Source organism: Triturus cristatus, chromosome 2_2 (genome assembly GCF_964204655.1).
Source record: "Triturus cristatus chromosome 2_2, aTriCri1.1, whole genome shotgun sequence".
NCBI lineage: Eukaryota > Metazoa > Chordata > Amphibia > Caudata > Salamandridae > Triturus > Triturus cristatus.
This window is the reverse complement of record NC_140582.1, coordinates 1100239046-1100256986: the sequence shown is the minus strand read 5'-3', so window position 1 is coordinate 1100256986 and position 17941 is coordinate 1100239046. Positions and strand designations below refer to the sequence as shown.

The 17941-nt window shown below is 44.3% G+C and overlaps 1 gene segment (V, D, J or C); it reads left to right on the top strand.

Annotated features, from left to right (window-relative positions):
* Window positions 1-7642: 7642 nt before the first annotated feature.
* Window positions 7643-8169, top strand: LOC146863217 (immunoglobulin kappa variable 6D-21-like). The segment is given in 2 exon segments: window positions 7643-7697; window positions 7826-8169. Coding segments are annotated over 2 exon segments (399 nt in total).
* The last annotated feature ends 9772 nt before the right edge of the window (window positions 8170-17941 follow it).

Sequence of the window (17941 nt, the reverse complement as noted above, 5' to 3'; positions counted from 1 at the left end):
CAGACTCAGAGACAGAACAAAGAGCACACTCTTCCAGGAAAGAGCAAGGGAAGAACAAAGAAAAAGACAGTGGAGAGACGATAAAAGAGATTCATGAGAAGGAAGTGCCAGATGAAAGATTGAGAGAAATTCCACCTGAAATAACATACTTAGATGAACAGGTGCCAGATACAGAGAGAGAGGGAAAGATTATTGCAGAAGACCCCCGAGGAGGTGTAGGGAACTCCAACATCCAGTTAGAAGCAGGAACAAGTAGTCAGCAGGAAGATTGCGTGCCAGAGATTCGAGGAGGGACAGAAGTAGGGAAAACAAAAGAAGTGGTGGAAAAAGAAACTGTTGAGAGTAAAAAGCAAGTTGAAACAGAGTCAGAGGAAAGAGAAGATGAAGTACCAGAAGGCCGAGTTCTGAGAAAGAGAGCTTGGAGGACTGAAAAGAACGATAAAGGGAGTAAATGGAAAAGAGCGGCAAAAGACGACGTTTGGCTGAACAAAATGAAAAGATTGAGATATCGACTGACACGAGTAAATTCGCCAAGGGCTGAACAGGTGAATGAAGTAACGAGTCAGAAGAAATCAAAAGAAGAAGAAACAATTGTGGTTAAGGAAAGCAAAAGAACAAGGAAACCTAACCAGAAGTATAAATCACGGGAATGGACATATGTGGCCCTGCCTGAAGTAAAAGAAGATGCGGATAGCCAAGAAAATCCAGAGGTGGTTGTACCGGAAGTGGTTGAGGAAGACGAAGAATCGGAAATCCTGAGAGTTATCTTGTCCGATATTGGAGAAGAAGCGGATGGTCAGGACATTCTGTATACTGAAAACGAAGGAAAAGTGAAAGATGATGAAATGCCAAACTGAATGAGACAAGAAAACTACTGATGGAAAGAAAATAAATACAGAAAAAGACAAAAACTGGTAGAACCACGTCGATGCTTAGAGCCTTGGGTTAGAAAACTAGTTGTGAAGTAGAAGAGGCTAAGTCAAAAGACACGGTCCATTTTAACAAAGATGGCAAACATAGATAGTAGCTAAGGTAGATGTACATTCTTTAGAAGATGGTGTAGAATGTGTTGTTGTTGTACAGGATTATTAATGCTTCTTTGGAGTATACTTGCTCTATTAATCTCATTTAAAGTTACTATAGATACCTTAGAAGGACATAGTGATAATATAACTAATATAGGGAAGATTCAAAGGTAGTTCCAACTAGAATAGATAACAATTATTTGCATAAAGACAGGTCTATAACAGATTTTTCTAATAATGTTTTTTCAAAATTATTGTATGAATATGTAAAAACAATGGACGTAAGGGATTGCTACGTATGTATGCAGTTACCTGCATCTGTATCTAAAGGAGTGACTTATCATCACCTTCCAGTAACATATGGAATAACATGTAGTGTAATAGCTAGCTTATTTTATCAAACAGGTAAATTAGAGTATTATTTTTCAGATGTAGATACTATATTTTCACAAGTACCGGCAATTAACAAACTAAACAAGGTAAAACCTGCAAAGGTATTAGGTGAATTTTTCTTAGAGACTAAAGAACTAACATTAGAATACATATTTAGAAATAACTTGACTTGCAGTTTAAAGAAAGAAGAGAAGACATTTTTAGATATGGTTGAAGAAAGGAGATTGAAAATTCAAAGAAAGGCTTCAGAAGGGAAAGTGGAGAAAACAGTTTGGGATGTAGAAATGGAGAAACACTTGAAAGGGGAAACGAGTCCAACTATGGCTTTAGATTGGCCTCAGAAAGGGAAATTGTGTATAAGAAGGAATCAAACAGCGTATGATAATTATTTTGTAGAGAATAGTGAGTGCCATGATACATACCAAATCATGGGAGGATGGGGATTTAAAGGTGGAAAAGATCAATTTTTTCCAGGACTGTATTTCATTTGTGGGAACAGGGCATATTATCGTTTGCCAGACCATTGGTTTGGCACATGTTATGTTGGCCTGGTTTTTCCAAAGATTTTTCATATGGATAGAGGAGAAGATGGTGTGCATAGTTTAGGTAGTTATTTAGCACGTAGTAAGAGAGAATCTTGGACAGAAATTGTGGGTGATATTTTTGGAGCACTAATACCCGCAGTGGGAATATCTCTGAATGCAAAAAAAATTAGAAGATTTTCAACAGTAGTGTATCGCTTGTCAACAAGCACCGCTGGAGGATTCTTATTGGTAAATTCTGAAATGGTTGCCATGCGTGCTATGGTAATGCAAAATCGACTTGCCCTTGATATTTTATTGGCAAAAGAGGGTCTGTGGAATGCTGAAAGTTCAACATTGTTGTACTTAAATTCCTGATGAAAGTAGAGATTTGAAAATTTATATTAAGAATATTACAGAATTGCATGACGAAATTGCACCACTGGAGGTTGAAGGTGTTTGGGAAAACATTGGAAAGAAAATATCAGCTATTAAAGATTTTGTAGTTAAACTAGGTAGTACATTTTTAGGTAAAATATTATTTCCATTAACATGTCTGATTTTCTTAGTATTAATAATTAGACTAGGATGTATTTGTCGTAGAAAAGATAAAAATCAGAAAAGATTATAAAGAAAAAACTTAAGGAGAAGAGATAAGAAACAAGAAAGAGAATTTAAAGAAATAGAATTGGAAGAAATCAGGGAGAGTATGTACAAAACAGCAAAAAGAGAAGAAACAGGGGAAACTGAAATATGAATAAAACAAGAAATCACTTTGAAATTCCGTATAAAAGGATACAAATTTTTTGTTGGTGTGGTGATATAATCACCAAAGGGGGGATTGCTGGAGCGGGTAGTACAACATTTTGTATACCCCCCCCCCATTCTGCATGTTTATATTAATCTGAATAATCAACTAATAGTAATCTTATTAATTTGTTTGCAGTGAAAGACTTACCAATTATATTAATAAAAGAATTACACGTGGGAATTGCACTTTGCATGGCTAAACTAATTGTAAACTAACATATGTACGCATACTAATATTAGAAAATTAGAATATTGCATGATAAATGTTGCTTTTGTGATGTAATTGTAAGTTGCGCATCGAGTGAGTATTAACGCTTTGAATGTTGCTATTCTGCTAGATAATTACTTACACATAAAGGGTGAGGGTTTAACATTTTATTAGCCATTTTCATGTTTTAATTACGTTTTTGTGTTTGTTTTGCTTAAGTTGACTATTTTGGCCTAATCCAAGATGGCTGAACGAGACGTATAACGTGACTGCTCCTGACACACGAGGTTCTGGGTGAAGTGCGCATGCGTCACTGCCAGCAACAATGGCCTAGTCCTGACCCCAGGAGATTATGTTCTTGTCAAGGACACTCTGGGAGCTTCGCCAACGATAATACAATGACCTGTCTTAAAACCGGAACCAGCAAGTGCTGGCTAGACCCTGAGGTATCAGAGCGCTTTACATGAAGAAAGTTACATCGGTTACAAGTTACACATTGTCACAAAAGATACATAAGTTACAAGTTACATCTGTTGATGCTTAGAAGGGAGAGGGGGTAAAGTAAAAGGGTAATGGGGAGGAGATAGGCGGAGAGATGAAGGAAAGTCTGCCCCATGTCCGGCTGGGAGGTGATGGCCGAGGGGGAAGTCCGTGGCCCATCTCCTCTTTAGCTATCAAGGTAGCTCCACCGGGCATCGGCCAAAAAAGCTAGGTCTCCACATCAGGTGGAAAGTTTCATTCTCTACAAATAGGGACCAAAACTGAGACACTTGCCCAAGAACCAAGGTATTACAATGCGCGGCCATCACGGGAAGGAGGCACGCTCCCTTCACTTCTCAAGATGGACGCCAACTTAGGGTCAGGCCGTACAGGCAGTGCTCGCAGGAAATGAAGGTCATTCTGAAAGTCCTGTATAAAGTTCATATCCAACAAACAAGCACCACAGCTGGAGCACATGCCCAGGATCCGTATTGCAACGTGCAGATCAGCAAGGGAAGGAAGAGCGCACCCTGCACTACTCGAATGGACGCCATCATAGGGTCAGGCCGTGCAGGCCAAGCTCGCCGAGATCAAACTGTATATTAGCGGCGAAAAACAGTACCTTAGGTAAGAGAAGTCAGGTCGACATGAGCACTCGGTGATGGGCCCTCAGAATGGGAAAAAATAGGCCCCTAGTAGTTTCCATGGCAATGTCGCTTGCACTATTTGTTGTCAGATCTTTCAAGCCCATTGTGTTTATGGGCGGTTGCCATCTTAGGATCAGGCTGGGTGGAGATCTGGGGCGAGCCTCTGAACATACAGGGCTCGAAGAGACTGAAATTGCAGAGTGCCTTAAAATGTACATGCCCCGTTGAGACTCGTGTTGAGCTCTGTCAGAGAATCGTGCCCTAGGATGGAAACCGGAGCTCCGATTTTCAGTAAGGTCCGTCGACGTGCACTCCGCCATCTTGTGCTCAATGAGAGCGCGTCCGGCTCAGGTAATCCAAGGCTGCTCCCCTCGAACCCTGCTTTGTACAGTCGATGCTAGTCAGCTCCGGAAAAGCCCCACAGCATGCGGACTCCGAAACCGATTCCAGGACTTGTCCGATCAATTGTTGAGCAGCGAAGGCTGTGCTGCTGACTCTGTGTTGGGCGGGGGACGTGACTAGGCAGTCGTCTGCTCTGCCGAAAGAACCACGCTCCATCCGTCGTCGGCCACGGCCAGATGTAGAATCGGAAAAGACCGCAGACCAAGAAAAGCCAAGGTATGCAAGAGGGGTCAAAGGAGAGTGTGGATTCCCAGGGATAGAAGCCAAAAAGGCAAACCCTAGCCGGGAGCTCCCGGCCGAAGCTCCTCACCCGTCGGCCATCTTGGCAAAGATTGTACCACAGGCATCCAATGCATCTCAGATCATGTCTCAATCGCAATGAGAATTGACTCTCAACTGTAGGATTAGTACATGGACGTATAAACTCCCTGAGGAGAAAAGAAAACCGATTGCATATTTAAAAGAATACGTGCCTCTGAAAAAGAACTCAGTGGCTTTGATCCACACACTGTGGGCTGCAGGGAAAACCTACATAAGAGACAAGTAGAAAAACATAGACCCTGGAATCTGAAATTATTACTCTTATTCAGGTACATCGAGAAAACTCATCTGATGTAGCATTTTGCCTTCTCACTACAAAACAATTAAAACTTGATATGCTTCTAATGGCCAAGATGGAAAAAGCCTTGTAGAAAATTAAGTCAACACTATGAACACAGTGAAAAATTGGGTAGACTCCTGGCCTTCCAAATAAAGGGACTCATGGGGAAATGATAATACCATTATTGTTAATACCAACAATACCTTACTTGGAAATCCAGGGGACATTGCAGAACTATTTGCATCTTTCCATACTCACTTATATACATCAGGGAGTTCAGAGGATATCGTCTATGAAAAGGACTGAATATTACTAGACTATCTAAACAAGTCAGAGCTGATCCAGACAAAGAAATAACAGGTGATGAAGTAAGGTCTGCTATCAAGGAAATACCCCCATTAAAATCCCAGAGAAAGTTGGGTTTCCACTAAATATTCCAAACTGTCAGCCCCTTTCTCAGTCCCCAGGTGGAATAAGATGTGTCATGAGATAATGAGCAACAATGGATCACCTCATCTCTACAACAGGTCCAATATAACAGTAATGCCAGTAATACCCACACCAAACAGAGATCCGCTTCATGTAGTAATTATAGGCTGCTCTCTTTATGCAACAATAAAACCAAGATTCTAGCAAAAATCTTTGCTACAAGAATAAAAAATTGCAAGTACTGCAATGATCCACAAAAACCAAATTGGTTTGGTTCCTGGCTATTTCACCTGCAACCATATACAAACTCTGTTCCACTTACCATGGAGCACAAGACACGATCTGGACAGTAGAGTGACCCTCTTGCTCGACACTGAGAAGGTGTTTGATTGAGTGCAGTGGAGCTACTTATGCCAAACACTTTCAGCCAGTTTCGATGACTATGACACAGTGGGTGCACCGAGTGAGATCAACTGTACTGAGTTCCAGTCAGACCTGATTAATATAGAAAGAGGGATTAGGCAGGGGCGCCACACCTCCCCGCTACTGTTTCTTCTTGAGCTAGAGCCTCTGGCCATAGCAATTTGGTAATTGCAAGAGGTTAAGGTATCACCACTCCTGTGGGCAAAATTGAAATTGGTGCTTTATGCAGATAACATCATTTTGACACTATCCTGTCGCCAAACCTCTACCAGCACTCATTGAAATTATCTCTTGCTTCTCCATTTTCTCTGGCTATAAAATCAACTGGACCAGGAGCGAAGGGGCGGGTCCTCGTCTCAGATACTTCCAGGCGGGCTGCGCGCCTTCTCGTGGTCCCACTTCTCCCCCTTGCGGCACTCGGAGGGCCGGTCACCTCCGCTGGCCCACCTTTCCCGCTTCTGTCCTCAGGGGAGGGGTGGAGGAAGCGCCACTACTTTCGCTTGCTCCCACCGCCTGCTTGACTTTGTCCCAATGAGAGGGGGCTGCCCCCTGCACTCGCTCTGCGGCATTGCCCACGGCAGCTGTTATGGCAACGGCCCATGAGGCCCCCTTTGGGGGTGGCCTCTGCAATAGTACTGCATGGTTAGCTCTACTCATTTCAAGGACTCAGTTTGGCAAATATGCCGACATCTTCGATCTGCTAGCAATGTGGGGGCTCTGAGGCATCTGCAGTGGTAATGCCTCACCATACACAGCATTTAACAGAAAGCGGTGGCAACAATAAATACTAATGGTGGGTTTATATGGACTTTTCTCCAAGACTAGTTTTACTGCATTCTGTGACTGATTTGTCCAGACTGACTCACCGCTTAGGGAGGTGGGTCGAAACATGTACAGCGGTGGTGACAAAATGTGCCATTATTGGTGGTGGCAGCAAATCTCTCCAACACCCCATGGAAACTGGTTCCAGTAGATGCTTGCAATGGCAAGTTATAAGCGTATAATCTGAATGATGGTGGACGGGCAGCATATCAATATGGACTCCATTTCTTTCTGATTCTACTGTGTGAACTTTAAATGATGTTGTGTGTCATTGACAGTTGTCAGACAGGTTTATATCCCTAGAAGTGATATGGTGTGAGCGGTTTGTGGAGATGTAGTAGATAGACCTATTACTTGGTATATCTATGTTTCTATGTCTCTGGCAATTTGGAAAATACACCCTAATCTTGCCCCTTCTAATTTGCACATTGGTGGCAATATCTAAACCCATTTTGTGATTCACTAAGCACTGAATCAAGACAACGCTCCCAGCTGCCTCCAGCTGTTGCATTAGGGTACAACACACAGCTCTGATCATTCACTGCTCTGTATAAAGCCTGGTTGTCAAAAATGCACATGAGAACATTTCATGAATATATCAACCTTCGCAAAAAGAAAACAGGCAGTTTATTTGCTCCGAAATTCATAAAAATATATATTAACTCGATCTTCAATCCTAAAACTCAGAAACCAATAAAAAATGAATAGCAACACATACCTGAGCTGCTCTTGATTCAACCCCTCCCCCTCTGTCCATATTTACATACCAAGCGGTGGGTATTTTGCATCTCTCTGTCCAGGCCCCTCCATGGTGTCCTGCCTGTTATAAGTGTGTTTTCTGCACTGAAGGCTTCAGAATCAGCCCTGACTGAGCAGCAGCGATGGAGGTGAAGGCGCCAACCCAGGTCTTCCTGATGCTTCTGCTGTGGATTCACGGTGAGAGCTGTGGCTGCCGCGCTGTGGGTTATTGATCAGAGATCTGTGATGGGCAGTATATTTATCCCTAAAGGTTTCACACTCTGTAAATAGTTCTGCTGATGAATTAATTACCTTTCTGATTTCAGAGTCCAGAGGGCAGATTGTGCTGACACAGACCCCAGAAGTTCACGGTTTGACCCTGGGAGAAACCATCTCAATCAGATGTAAATCCAGTCAAAGCATCGGCAATTACTTACACTGGTACCAACAGAAGCGCGGAGAAGCCCCCAAGCTTCTCATTTATTATGCTGCGAGTCGCCAGCCCGGGATCTCGGACCGCTTCAGCGGCAGCGGGTCCGGGTCTGACTTCACTCTCAGCATCAGCAGAGCCGAGGCCGGCGACGCCGGGGATTATTACTGTCAGCAGAGTGCTAACTACCCGCTCACAGTGACACAGAGCCGAGCAAAAACTGCAGCTTCCTCTTTGTGAGCTCAGCTCTCTGACAACCATCAATGCTTCTGTGCGGACCCCGTGACATTCAGTGAACTCCTGGGCAGACGGGGCTTGACTCTTCAATCCTTTGAAGGAAGCTACTTCACGAGTTATGATTTTGTGTGTAATATTTGGCTGCAGAGACGACGTTTCATTTCTAATCTACTTTGAGTTTCTTTCAGGATTTTGGCTTTCAGATGAGGTTTTTCCATGTCTCATTTCTTTCTCTGTTGTGCTAAAAAACAACAATAACAACATTTTTATTATAGTGTGTGCCCTTCATAAAGTGCTAACGTGACACTATTTAGTGCCTCAAAACAGTTTAAGACCGACAAATACAGCACTTGAATAGAACAATTTGAGGCAAAGCCAATGAGTCTTGTTCTGTTTAAACAAGCATTGCCAACACCAGAAGGTCTGAATTGAAACTGAAAATGCCAGGCAGACCCATCAGCTTTGGCAACACTTGTTCAAAATGTACACACAGTCCCAATAATTAAAACTGTGTGGTTTGCACCTGCCAAAGACACACGATGGAAATGCACTGAAAATACACGAATTCCTGGCCCAAATGGGATGTTCCTCTGCCCTGAAGGCTTTGAAAAGCTGTGGTCAGCCGTTTCCTGAAGCAAGCGGGAACACCTTTCACATACATGCCTGCTGCTGCCCCATAGAGGGGTAAGAGGGCAGGAGCATCTCAACAGATGCAGCCCACATCATCAAGGCAACGCAAATAAATGAGCCTCATATGCATATTGAAGAGTGGCGGGAGGGCAAACACCTCCATAGGTGCCTTTCAGAGGTTTGGAATGGAAACACACCCCTATGTGCTGGACAGAGAGGCAGGAGAAGGGCAACCTCCGCAGGTCTGCTATAGTGGGACTTGATAGATGCATTCCCATCAGTGCACTATTGCTGGTTGTTGGACTTTTTGCAGGGTTATTCCCAAAATTTTTGCTTCTTCCTCCTATTTTTTCCTGACCTGTTGTTGTTTATTTTAGTACTCTGGGCACTTTACCACTGCTAATCAGTGCTAAAGTGCATATGCTCTCTGTGTAAATTGTGAACATGATTGGTTCTCCCTGATTGGCATATTTGATTTACTGGTCAGTCCCTAGTAAAGTGCACTGAGTGTACTGGGGCTGGAAAATCAAATACTACTAGTGGGCCTGCAGCACTGTTGAGCCACCCACATGAGTAGTTCTGAAACGGTAACTCAGACCTGCCACTGCAGTGTCTGTGCACAGTTGTTAACTGCCATGTCGACTTGGCAAGTGCACCCACTTGCCAGGCCCTAACCTTCCCTTTTCTTACATATTAGTTATCCCTAAGGTAGGCCCAATTTACCCCTGTGGGTAGGGTGCAGTGCATGTGAAAGGTAGGACATGCCCTGATTTGTGTGGCATGTCCTGATAGCGAATTACTGCCAATTTCGTTTTTCACTATTGCAAGGCTGCCTGTTCCCATTGGACAAAATGGGGAGTTTGTATATAACATCTTATAAACATAACTGTCCCTGGGAACAAGGTAGGAAAATAAAGTTTAGCGTGCCGGAACTCAGAATATTAAAATGCATGTTTAGTGACGGTAGTTTTTACATTCTGTGATTGAAAATACCACTTTTAGAAAGTAGGTATTTTCGTGTTTAACCATTCTGTGTGCCTCTGTCTGTATGTGTTTTGACTGTCTAGTTTTGGAGTGACATGGGCTGGGGAGGTGTATTCTCCCAGACAGCCACGGGGGTTGATGTGTGTAATGCCTTTCCTGTGAATGAGTCAGGGCTGGGCTGAATAGACCTGGGCTGCATTCAGAGTAGGGGAGGAGTTCTCACTAGCACCTGAATAGGCCCGGTCTGCATTTAGAGTGGTGGGAGGAGATTTCCCTTGCACCTGAGTAGGGTCTGTCTGCCTTACACAATGCTGTCTCCACCTCTTGCCGGGCAGCTGCACAAAAGAGGACAGAACTGGGTTGGACTGGGCTCAGAGACCCTTGCACAAATAGAACAAGGACATTTGGGGTATAAGTATTAGACCTAAAACCCCTGAACGTTATGGAATTAAGAGGAACCTTTGCCAAGGAGAAAAGCAGGAGAAACAGAGGAGAAGTACTGCCCTTGCTGTGTGTCTGGGGTTGGCCTGCAGTTTCTGTTTCTGCCAAAGACAGGAGAAGGGCTTTGTTGTGTGCTGAGTCCCCTACTTTAGGAATGTCTCCAAGGGCTTGAGAAGAGCTTGCCTCCTGTTTTGAAGTCTCAGTAACACAAAGACTTCACCCCCAGCTCCCCTGAACTTCCTCCTGGGAGTGCTGACCTGCCAGGAGTGCCTATGACTGTGTGGAGCCTCTGGAGGTTGTTTCTGCTGCTGGGAGCTGGAAAGCAACGCAGCAAACAAGGAAGTTGACGCATCGCTCTTCTGGTGACTCTTTATCCGACGCAACGCCGTGGTGCGAGAAGAGTCTCCCCGCACTGCCAAGCCACCGCTGAAACCGACGCAGTGCCTGTCGCCGTTGCAAGATTCGATGCAACGAGGGATCGTGGCTGAAAAGGTCGACACAGCGCTGCTCTCGGCTGCCGCATCGATAGCTGCCGTATCCCGGATTTTCACACATCGTCCCTGTGCCCCAAGTTTTCCCTGATGCATCACCCATGGATCGGAGTTGTCTCAGAACCGACGCATAACTTCCCCCTACTGACCGGACCCGACGCATCGCTCCCCTTTGTACAGCGGAACTGTTGCATTGCATCCACGAAGGTCTCAGGAACAGCGTATCTCTTTGTTTTTTTACATCACGGGCCTGTTGCGTGTAATATAAGAAAATTAACTTTAACCTGGGTATTAAAGAACTGAAATAACTCCCATACCTCAAATAAAATGTAAAAGACAACAAAGCAAACAAGTATTGGCCAAGACAACGGGTTTGGGTTCTCTATGGGTTCACTATGCTAACACATGCAGCACTAGCACATAAGCTAGAAACACAGTAGGGGGACAGCAGGAGTGAAGATAGGGTTATAATTGGAGAGTAGTCCCACATGCAGTTCATTGCAAGAGCGAAGAAGGCATTAAACACGCAAATAACCAATAACATTAGGTGAGAGACAGGGCACAAGTCCTAAAAAAAGAAGTGAAGGGACTGGCCTAGTTTAGCAGTATGCAAGTGACATCACAGCGTGCGACTTCACAGCGCACAACATACGGCCCACGACATCACACATGGCATCACAGGAATTGGCATCATAGAAAGTGGCATTACAAGCCACAGCTTTACAGTAAGTGGCACCACAAGAAGTGACATCAGATCTAAAGCCCTCACATATGTTTAGCAGGTCTATCATGTGTAGGTTTGAGCACATTGCGAGGACAATACTGCAGTGAGCTATGGAAGATGATATGCAACTTTTACTCCTTGCAATCCCACAGTTTTATGTAACACATCCTGTACATTCATTTACAAACATATAATTTATTGGACATGTTACATGCACGTGTTAATGTAAAGTCCACCGACACCCTGCATTGGAATGAGAAGGGCTATGCAAGAAATACTTGTGGTATTTAAATTATGTTAACGCCTCCTCAGGCGAAGTAAGCTCTATATAAAGGCAATTTGCTTTGTATAAATAATGGGAAAGACCAACACATCTTATATTCTTACAGTGCCTACATATCTCCTAAACAGAAACTGAACAAAGTGAAGAGCTGCCTCTCTTAAGTATGTGTGAAGTGCTAACAAGTTGTGAGCCTTTGTTTCCCCTCCGCCTCATTTGCATCAGGTGTGAGGCTCCTGACTGCTCCCAGCCAAGAGACTGAACAAAAGGAGGCCTGATGACCCCTCAAATTCGGCCTTTGTTATGGGCCCAACAGGAGTCTTAAATAAGAAAGCCCCGTCCCAGCCTGCACGTTGTTGCTTATTGCAGATGGTAAGCAGACACCGTTCAGGCGCTGCTGAAAGTGTCCGGTGTTTGGAAATTACACTGGGACAAGTTAAGCACATTATGAAGCGGGGCCCAAATTCTTGGCAGGGTGGACGGCGTTTAACCTTTGGAACAAGTGGGTGTACGCCGTCCACACATGTGTTCCCCCTCTATTCATGCCCTGGCGAGAGACTAATACTCCGCTGGGCTTAGCCAAGATACGAGTGACAAAGTCTCAAGCCAATGACTGACCAAAGAAGGCCAACATTGAAAGGGGCGGACCCCAAAGCCCATTGTCTGAATAGTGTTAGCAGTTAGCAGTAGGCCAGTCTGACAGCTCAGCTGTCAAAACCCAGGCATACAATTGGTTGAAAAAAATACATAATCAATTACTAGTAATGTCTTGAATAAATAAAACTATTAAACGTACCTACTGAAACGTGAGAGCAGAGGTGCAAAACTAAGCTAACAAGCAAATAGGGAGACACTGTGCAGTGTGGACCGGTGCAGGGCGGTGCAGACACTTGAGTTGAGATGCAATGGATCACAATGGGGAGGGGCAGACACTTAAGTAGGGGTGCAATGGCTCACGATGGGGATGGGCAGACACTTGAGTAGGGGTGCAGTGGATCAGGACAGGGAGGGGCAGACACTTGAGTAGGGGTGCAGTGGATTGAGAAGGGGCAGACACTTAAGTAGGAGTGCAATGGATCGCGATGGGGAGGGGCAGACACTTGAGTAGGAGTGCAATGGATCAGGGTGGAGAGGAGACGACACTTGAGTAGGGGTGCAATGGATCAGGAGGGAGGGGCAGACACTTGAGTAGGGGTACAATGGATCAGGGTGGAGACGAGGCGACACTTGAGTAGGGGTGCAATTGATTAGGAGGGGAAGAGGCAGACACTTGAGTAGGGGTGCAATGGATTAGGAGGGGAAGAGGCAGACACCTGAATAGGGGAGCAATGGATCAGGACGGGGAGGGACAGAAACTTGAGTAGGGGTGCCTATGGATCAGGGTGGAGAGGAGGCAACACTTGAGTAGGGGTGCAATGGATCAGGACGGGGAGGGACAGACACTTGAGTAGGGGACCAATGGATCAGGACGGGGAGGGGCAGACACTCGAGTAGGGGAGCAATGGATCAGGACGGGGAGGGGCAGACACTTGAGTAGGGGTGCAATAGATCAGAACAGGAAGGGGCAGACACTTGAGTAGGGGTGTAGCAGGTGACAGGACCCTCATTCATTACAATACTTTGTTCTAGATCTTACACATAAATAGATGTGCTGTTAGATGGATAGAGATCAACATACAGAAAATAATTTGCGAAAGGGATTTGTTATTGTTTCATAGGTTAAATTCCACTAATAGCAATAAAAGACTGTACAACTAAAGAGAGGACAGGTGGATGTGTCCTTTAAACAAATGCCACCTTATGGTGGTGCCACAAAGGTATCAGCAACATTCAGCAGTGATAAGACCTCACACACAGAATTACACATGTTAGCTATCAATAACAGGGCAGCTTTGTTGGAGGATCATGTAGATTTGAAGGTATACCACCATTTTGTTTGTTGCTTGGCTGTCAGTAGACAAAGGTAGCCAAATGGAAATGTGGCTAGCAGGCTATGTGTGAATACCTGATGATAGCGTTGGCTGGGCAGTTAGAGGTAAAGAGTACGCTTAATAATAAATACATGGTGGGGTGCAACTGTTGAAAAAATAGCAGCAATAATGCTGGCCAATGTAATTAATGTTTCTTGTACAGCCAGGGATCTAAATGTGGTTATATTCTGTTGGGTAAACCTTGATAGAACATGTTTAGCAATAAATGCTTGGTATGTCCCTAGAGTGACACACCACACCTTTTTCTACAAACCCCTTTTCTCTCAAAAAGTCCTTGAATTGCAGGAACGTTCCAATATGAGAATATTAGCTGTATTACATTTCCACGCTGAGGGTGCCAAATAAACAAATTGGAATAACAAATCTGTAAGGAAAAAACACATCATCTGGGCTGGACATTTATTGCAAAATATGAAAGAATAAAGTTGTTTAAAATATAAACAGTTTCGTGGAATTAATGGACTGAATGCACAATGTATATATCAGCATTAAGGACATTGCAGTATTGATTATACATTGGCTTACTGAGTGCTCCTCCAGTTGCTGTATTCAATTTACTGTTTATATGGGGTTTCTTGGGCAGTGAAACCTCAGGGTGGAAGCACCTAGATTCAGAACTATAGGGAATTGCTTTTGGAACAGTGCAATTTGGCTAAAACTGCATTTTTGCTGTTGGGATTTTTTGCAGCCTACATTGAAGCCTACTAAGGAAATACTTGAGTGCCTACATGGCCAGTCTTGAATCAGTAACACTAATGTCTGAAGAGCACACTTGTGAGAGAGTGAGAGAGATGACTGGAATATAACTACCTTTAACACATCACGAAGTACCAGTTAACATGAAATTCTACTATGCCATGATGGAGTCGAGGAGGACTTCATTCTTTATATTGTAATTTAGCTCCCAGTAGTGTGACACAACATCATAATGTGGAAAAGTACGCAGTGCAATACTGACTGAAAAAATGTGTGCATAAGTAGGCTATAATAATGAATGACTGGGTAATGCCAAAGACAATATATTGTTGACATTACATTGTTGCTTGGCTGTCCAGTCAAAGATATAACAATGTCTGAGCTGCATGTAAGGTTCCGCCAAGTAATGGATTAGCTCCGGACTTTTCTGCTTTCTGAGCTCGGTTTGTAATTATGCGGCTATCCAAGTCAGCCGACTTTTACAAAAGCATCACATGAAAATAAAACTGTTTTGTATTTAAGTATTAGGCGCATCACGTGCGCTGGGAAGGTGAATTCCAATCTTGTATTTTGTGCACTTTAAAAAGGTAAAGATTTAGCAAAGAGGGAAATCGGCTCACTCAAAGCTGAGTATCGGTAGCTGTTATATGGGGCACATGCATCAAAAAACTATTTTGAGATTCCTTAATAGCGATTTTTAAGAAATCGCTATTTCGGAATCGCAAAAGAGAATGCATCAAAAAAGACCTATATTTTAGCGATTCGGTAAAAATCGCTATTCTCAATTGCGATTTTACTTTTACCGATTCAGTAATAGGGAAATCGCAATTACAGAATTGCTAATAGCGAATTACCCATATTTCTGCATCGGGATGCCATCACAATCAGGAAGTGAATCAGTGAATGCACACACCTGTTCACAGAGAGAGTCAGGGGAGGAGGCAGACTGGGGGAGCTCAGCCGGAAGAAGCTGTGTTTGGAGCAGGAGCAGTGAGAAACCAGCAGCATGGCCACAGCAAATTGGAAAAATGAAGGAGAAGGCAGGAAGAGAAAGCTCAAGTTTAGTGAAAAAGAACTTGAAATCCTAATTGAGGAAGTGGTGTTGGAAAACTCTCCCTGCAGGTTACATAGTCAGTCAAAAGAAAAATTTGGCTGGCAATCCAAGCTAAGGTTAATGCTGTGGGGGTAACACAGTGTACAATCTCAGACCTGCGCAAAAGATGGTACGACCTGCGCAGCCGAGCTAAAGAGAGGGTGGCTGAAAGGCTAGCAGCTTAAAAACAAACTGGAGGGGGACCATCTTCTGAACGTGCAAACACACCACTGGAGGACATGGTGGAATCCACACTGCAGCCAGAGGCAGTCGTCGGGATAACACAGATCGACACCTCTGAACAGGGGGGTACCTCCCAAGGTGAGACCACTGCTAAACATATTTCAATGTTAAATGCAGCACACCTGAGTCAAGCCCACCTTTTACTTACAACACCCTAATGCATTGTGGGAGTTGTATATAGACAAATGTAAGGTCAAGGCTAGGAGGGACCAAAGCAGCTTTAGTGCAGCAGAGTACAGCAAGGAAGTGACTAAAGTAGACACTGTTCCGAACAGAAGTAAATGTATTTGATATTTGCATGCGCTATGTCACAAACATGTGCTGGAAAAAAAAACGGAACTTGCACTGTTTAAAATCACAGATGCAGCAGCGCAGGAGAATGACGTGGCTGACGTTCACGAGTCAGAGGGACCAGTGGAACTGTCTGAGGAGGGACTAGAAGTGCCAGTATCCTCACCCATACCTGCTCCTACTCGACACAGGCGAATAGTCCCAACACTGCCTGCTTCAGACACTGATGAAGAGAGTCAGACAGTAACTCCCGCACAGCAGGTTGGCAACTCAGCACCACCACCAACAAAGGTACATATGCAGTGCTGTTCAATCCTGTTCCGCAGCAAAGGACCATTCCTAGCTATTTGGGAATTCTACCAGAGACATATACAGGAGAAGAAGTTGAAGGGACGCAATTGCACAACAAATTCAATTTTCAAGTGTCTCTACAAAAGTTATATAGGATCAGTCACAAGTCTTGAATCTTCTCTTAATCTCTGTGTTGTATGAATGTTAGTGTGGGTGAACAAGTTTGATAGGTGAGATTGCAGGTTTGATGGGTGATTGTGGGGTTACTGATGTTGTTGTGAACTGTTCCTTTCAAAATTGTAGAATGACAAGTTTTACATGAATTTCTAAATATATGAATGTTTATTTATAATGATAAATTAGACACATATATGAAAAAAGGATAAAATACAGCTCTACGAACTAATCATGTTGTAAGAAGATAATTTGGGGATATGTCTCTAATTTGAGCCTCTAGGCCAGCAGTAAAGTAGGTGAGTATAGAGGTTTTTCCTTACCTTTTGAAGGCCCAGGGGAATCCTGACATCTGCAGAGGAGAATGGGGCAACTGCCTGGAGTAGGCCCGAGGGCAAGATGCTGAGGGTCCAGCGCCTGCAGGCAAGGAACATGAGGATTATGCAGGGCCAACCAGGGACAATGGCAACACACGTGCGGGACATAGGTGACTGCCTGAGAGACTACTGCCGTAGTTGAAGGGAACAGGGCAAACACAAAATTGTGCAGGGTCATCCAGGGTGAGCATGCCTCCCATGGCAGGAGGCATCACAATTTGATAGGGTGCCTGGACGGTTACACCAGGGCAATCAATAGGCTGAGTACAACTACAACTCAGCTGACTAGGCATGCTGTTTGCATGCAGGTGGAGATGAGCCACTGCTGCGGGGATGTGGCCAGGGGCCTTATCCAGGTCACTAATGCAGTGGAACAACTCCAGACTGCTGCAGCTAGTGGAAACAACTTACTTACAGTGAGGAGGCCTCCAGCCTCAGCAGCCTACTGGTACCTGGGACAAATCCCAGGAGGCGCAGTACCAGGAGCAACACCACCACAGAAGGCTCAATGAGGGATGTGGCTGAGCCTACTGAGAGGGCCACGGGAGTGCATGGCCAGAAGAAGTAGACAAATGGAAACCAGAGTCTTGTAAATAGTTCCCACTGAAGTTTAAGTGCCAAGGCAATGACATTTAATTGTCTGTACTCACACTGCACTTGTCTGCATATGGTATGTGTGCATTAACACAACCACACAACTGTCACAATAAATCCTTTGAGGACATACTGTGTTGTTTCGTGATTACCCACCTTAAAAGTAATGTTGCGTGATTTCTGCTCGTCTCCATCTCCCCTCTGCTTCATTTGGACCGCATGCCGCTTGTGGTGGTTGTCTTGGCTGGATGTCTACCTCAGGCTTGCTGTCAGAGTCTTCCAGGGGAATGCCTCGATTAGTGGTTATGCTGTGCAGCATGGCACATGTGGCGACTAATCATATGTTTACCAAGCAAATATCCTTCACCAAATTCCGCTGCAAGTAGACGCCTGTGTATGCCACTATGCCGGAAGATGTAGGAGTCATGTGCACTGCCAGGGTAACTAGCCACTATGTCTGTGATAATGTTTTTGG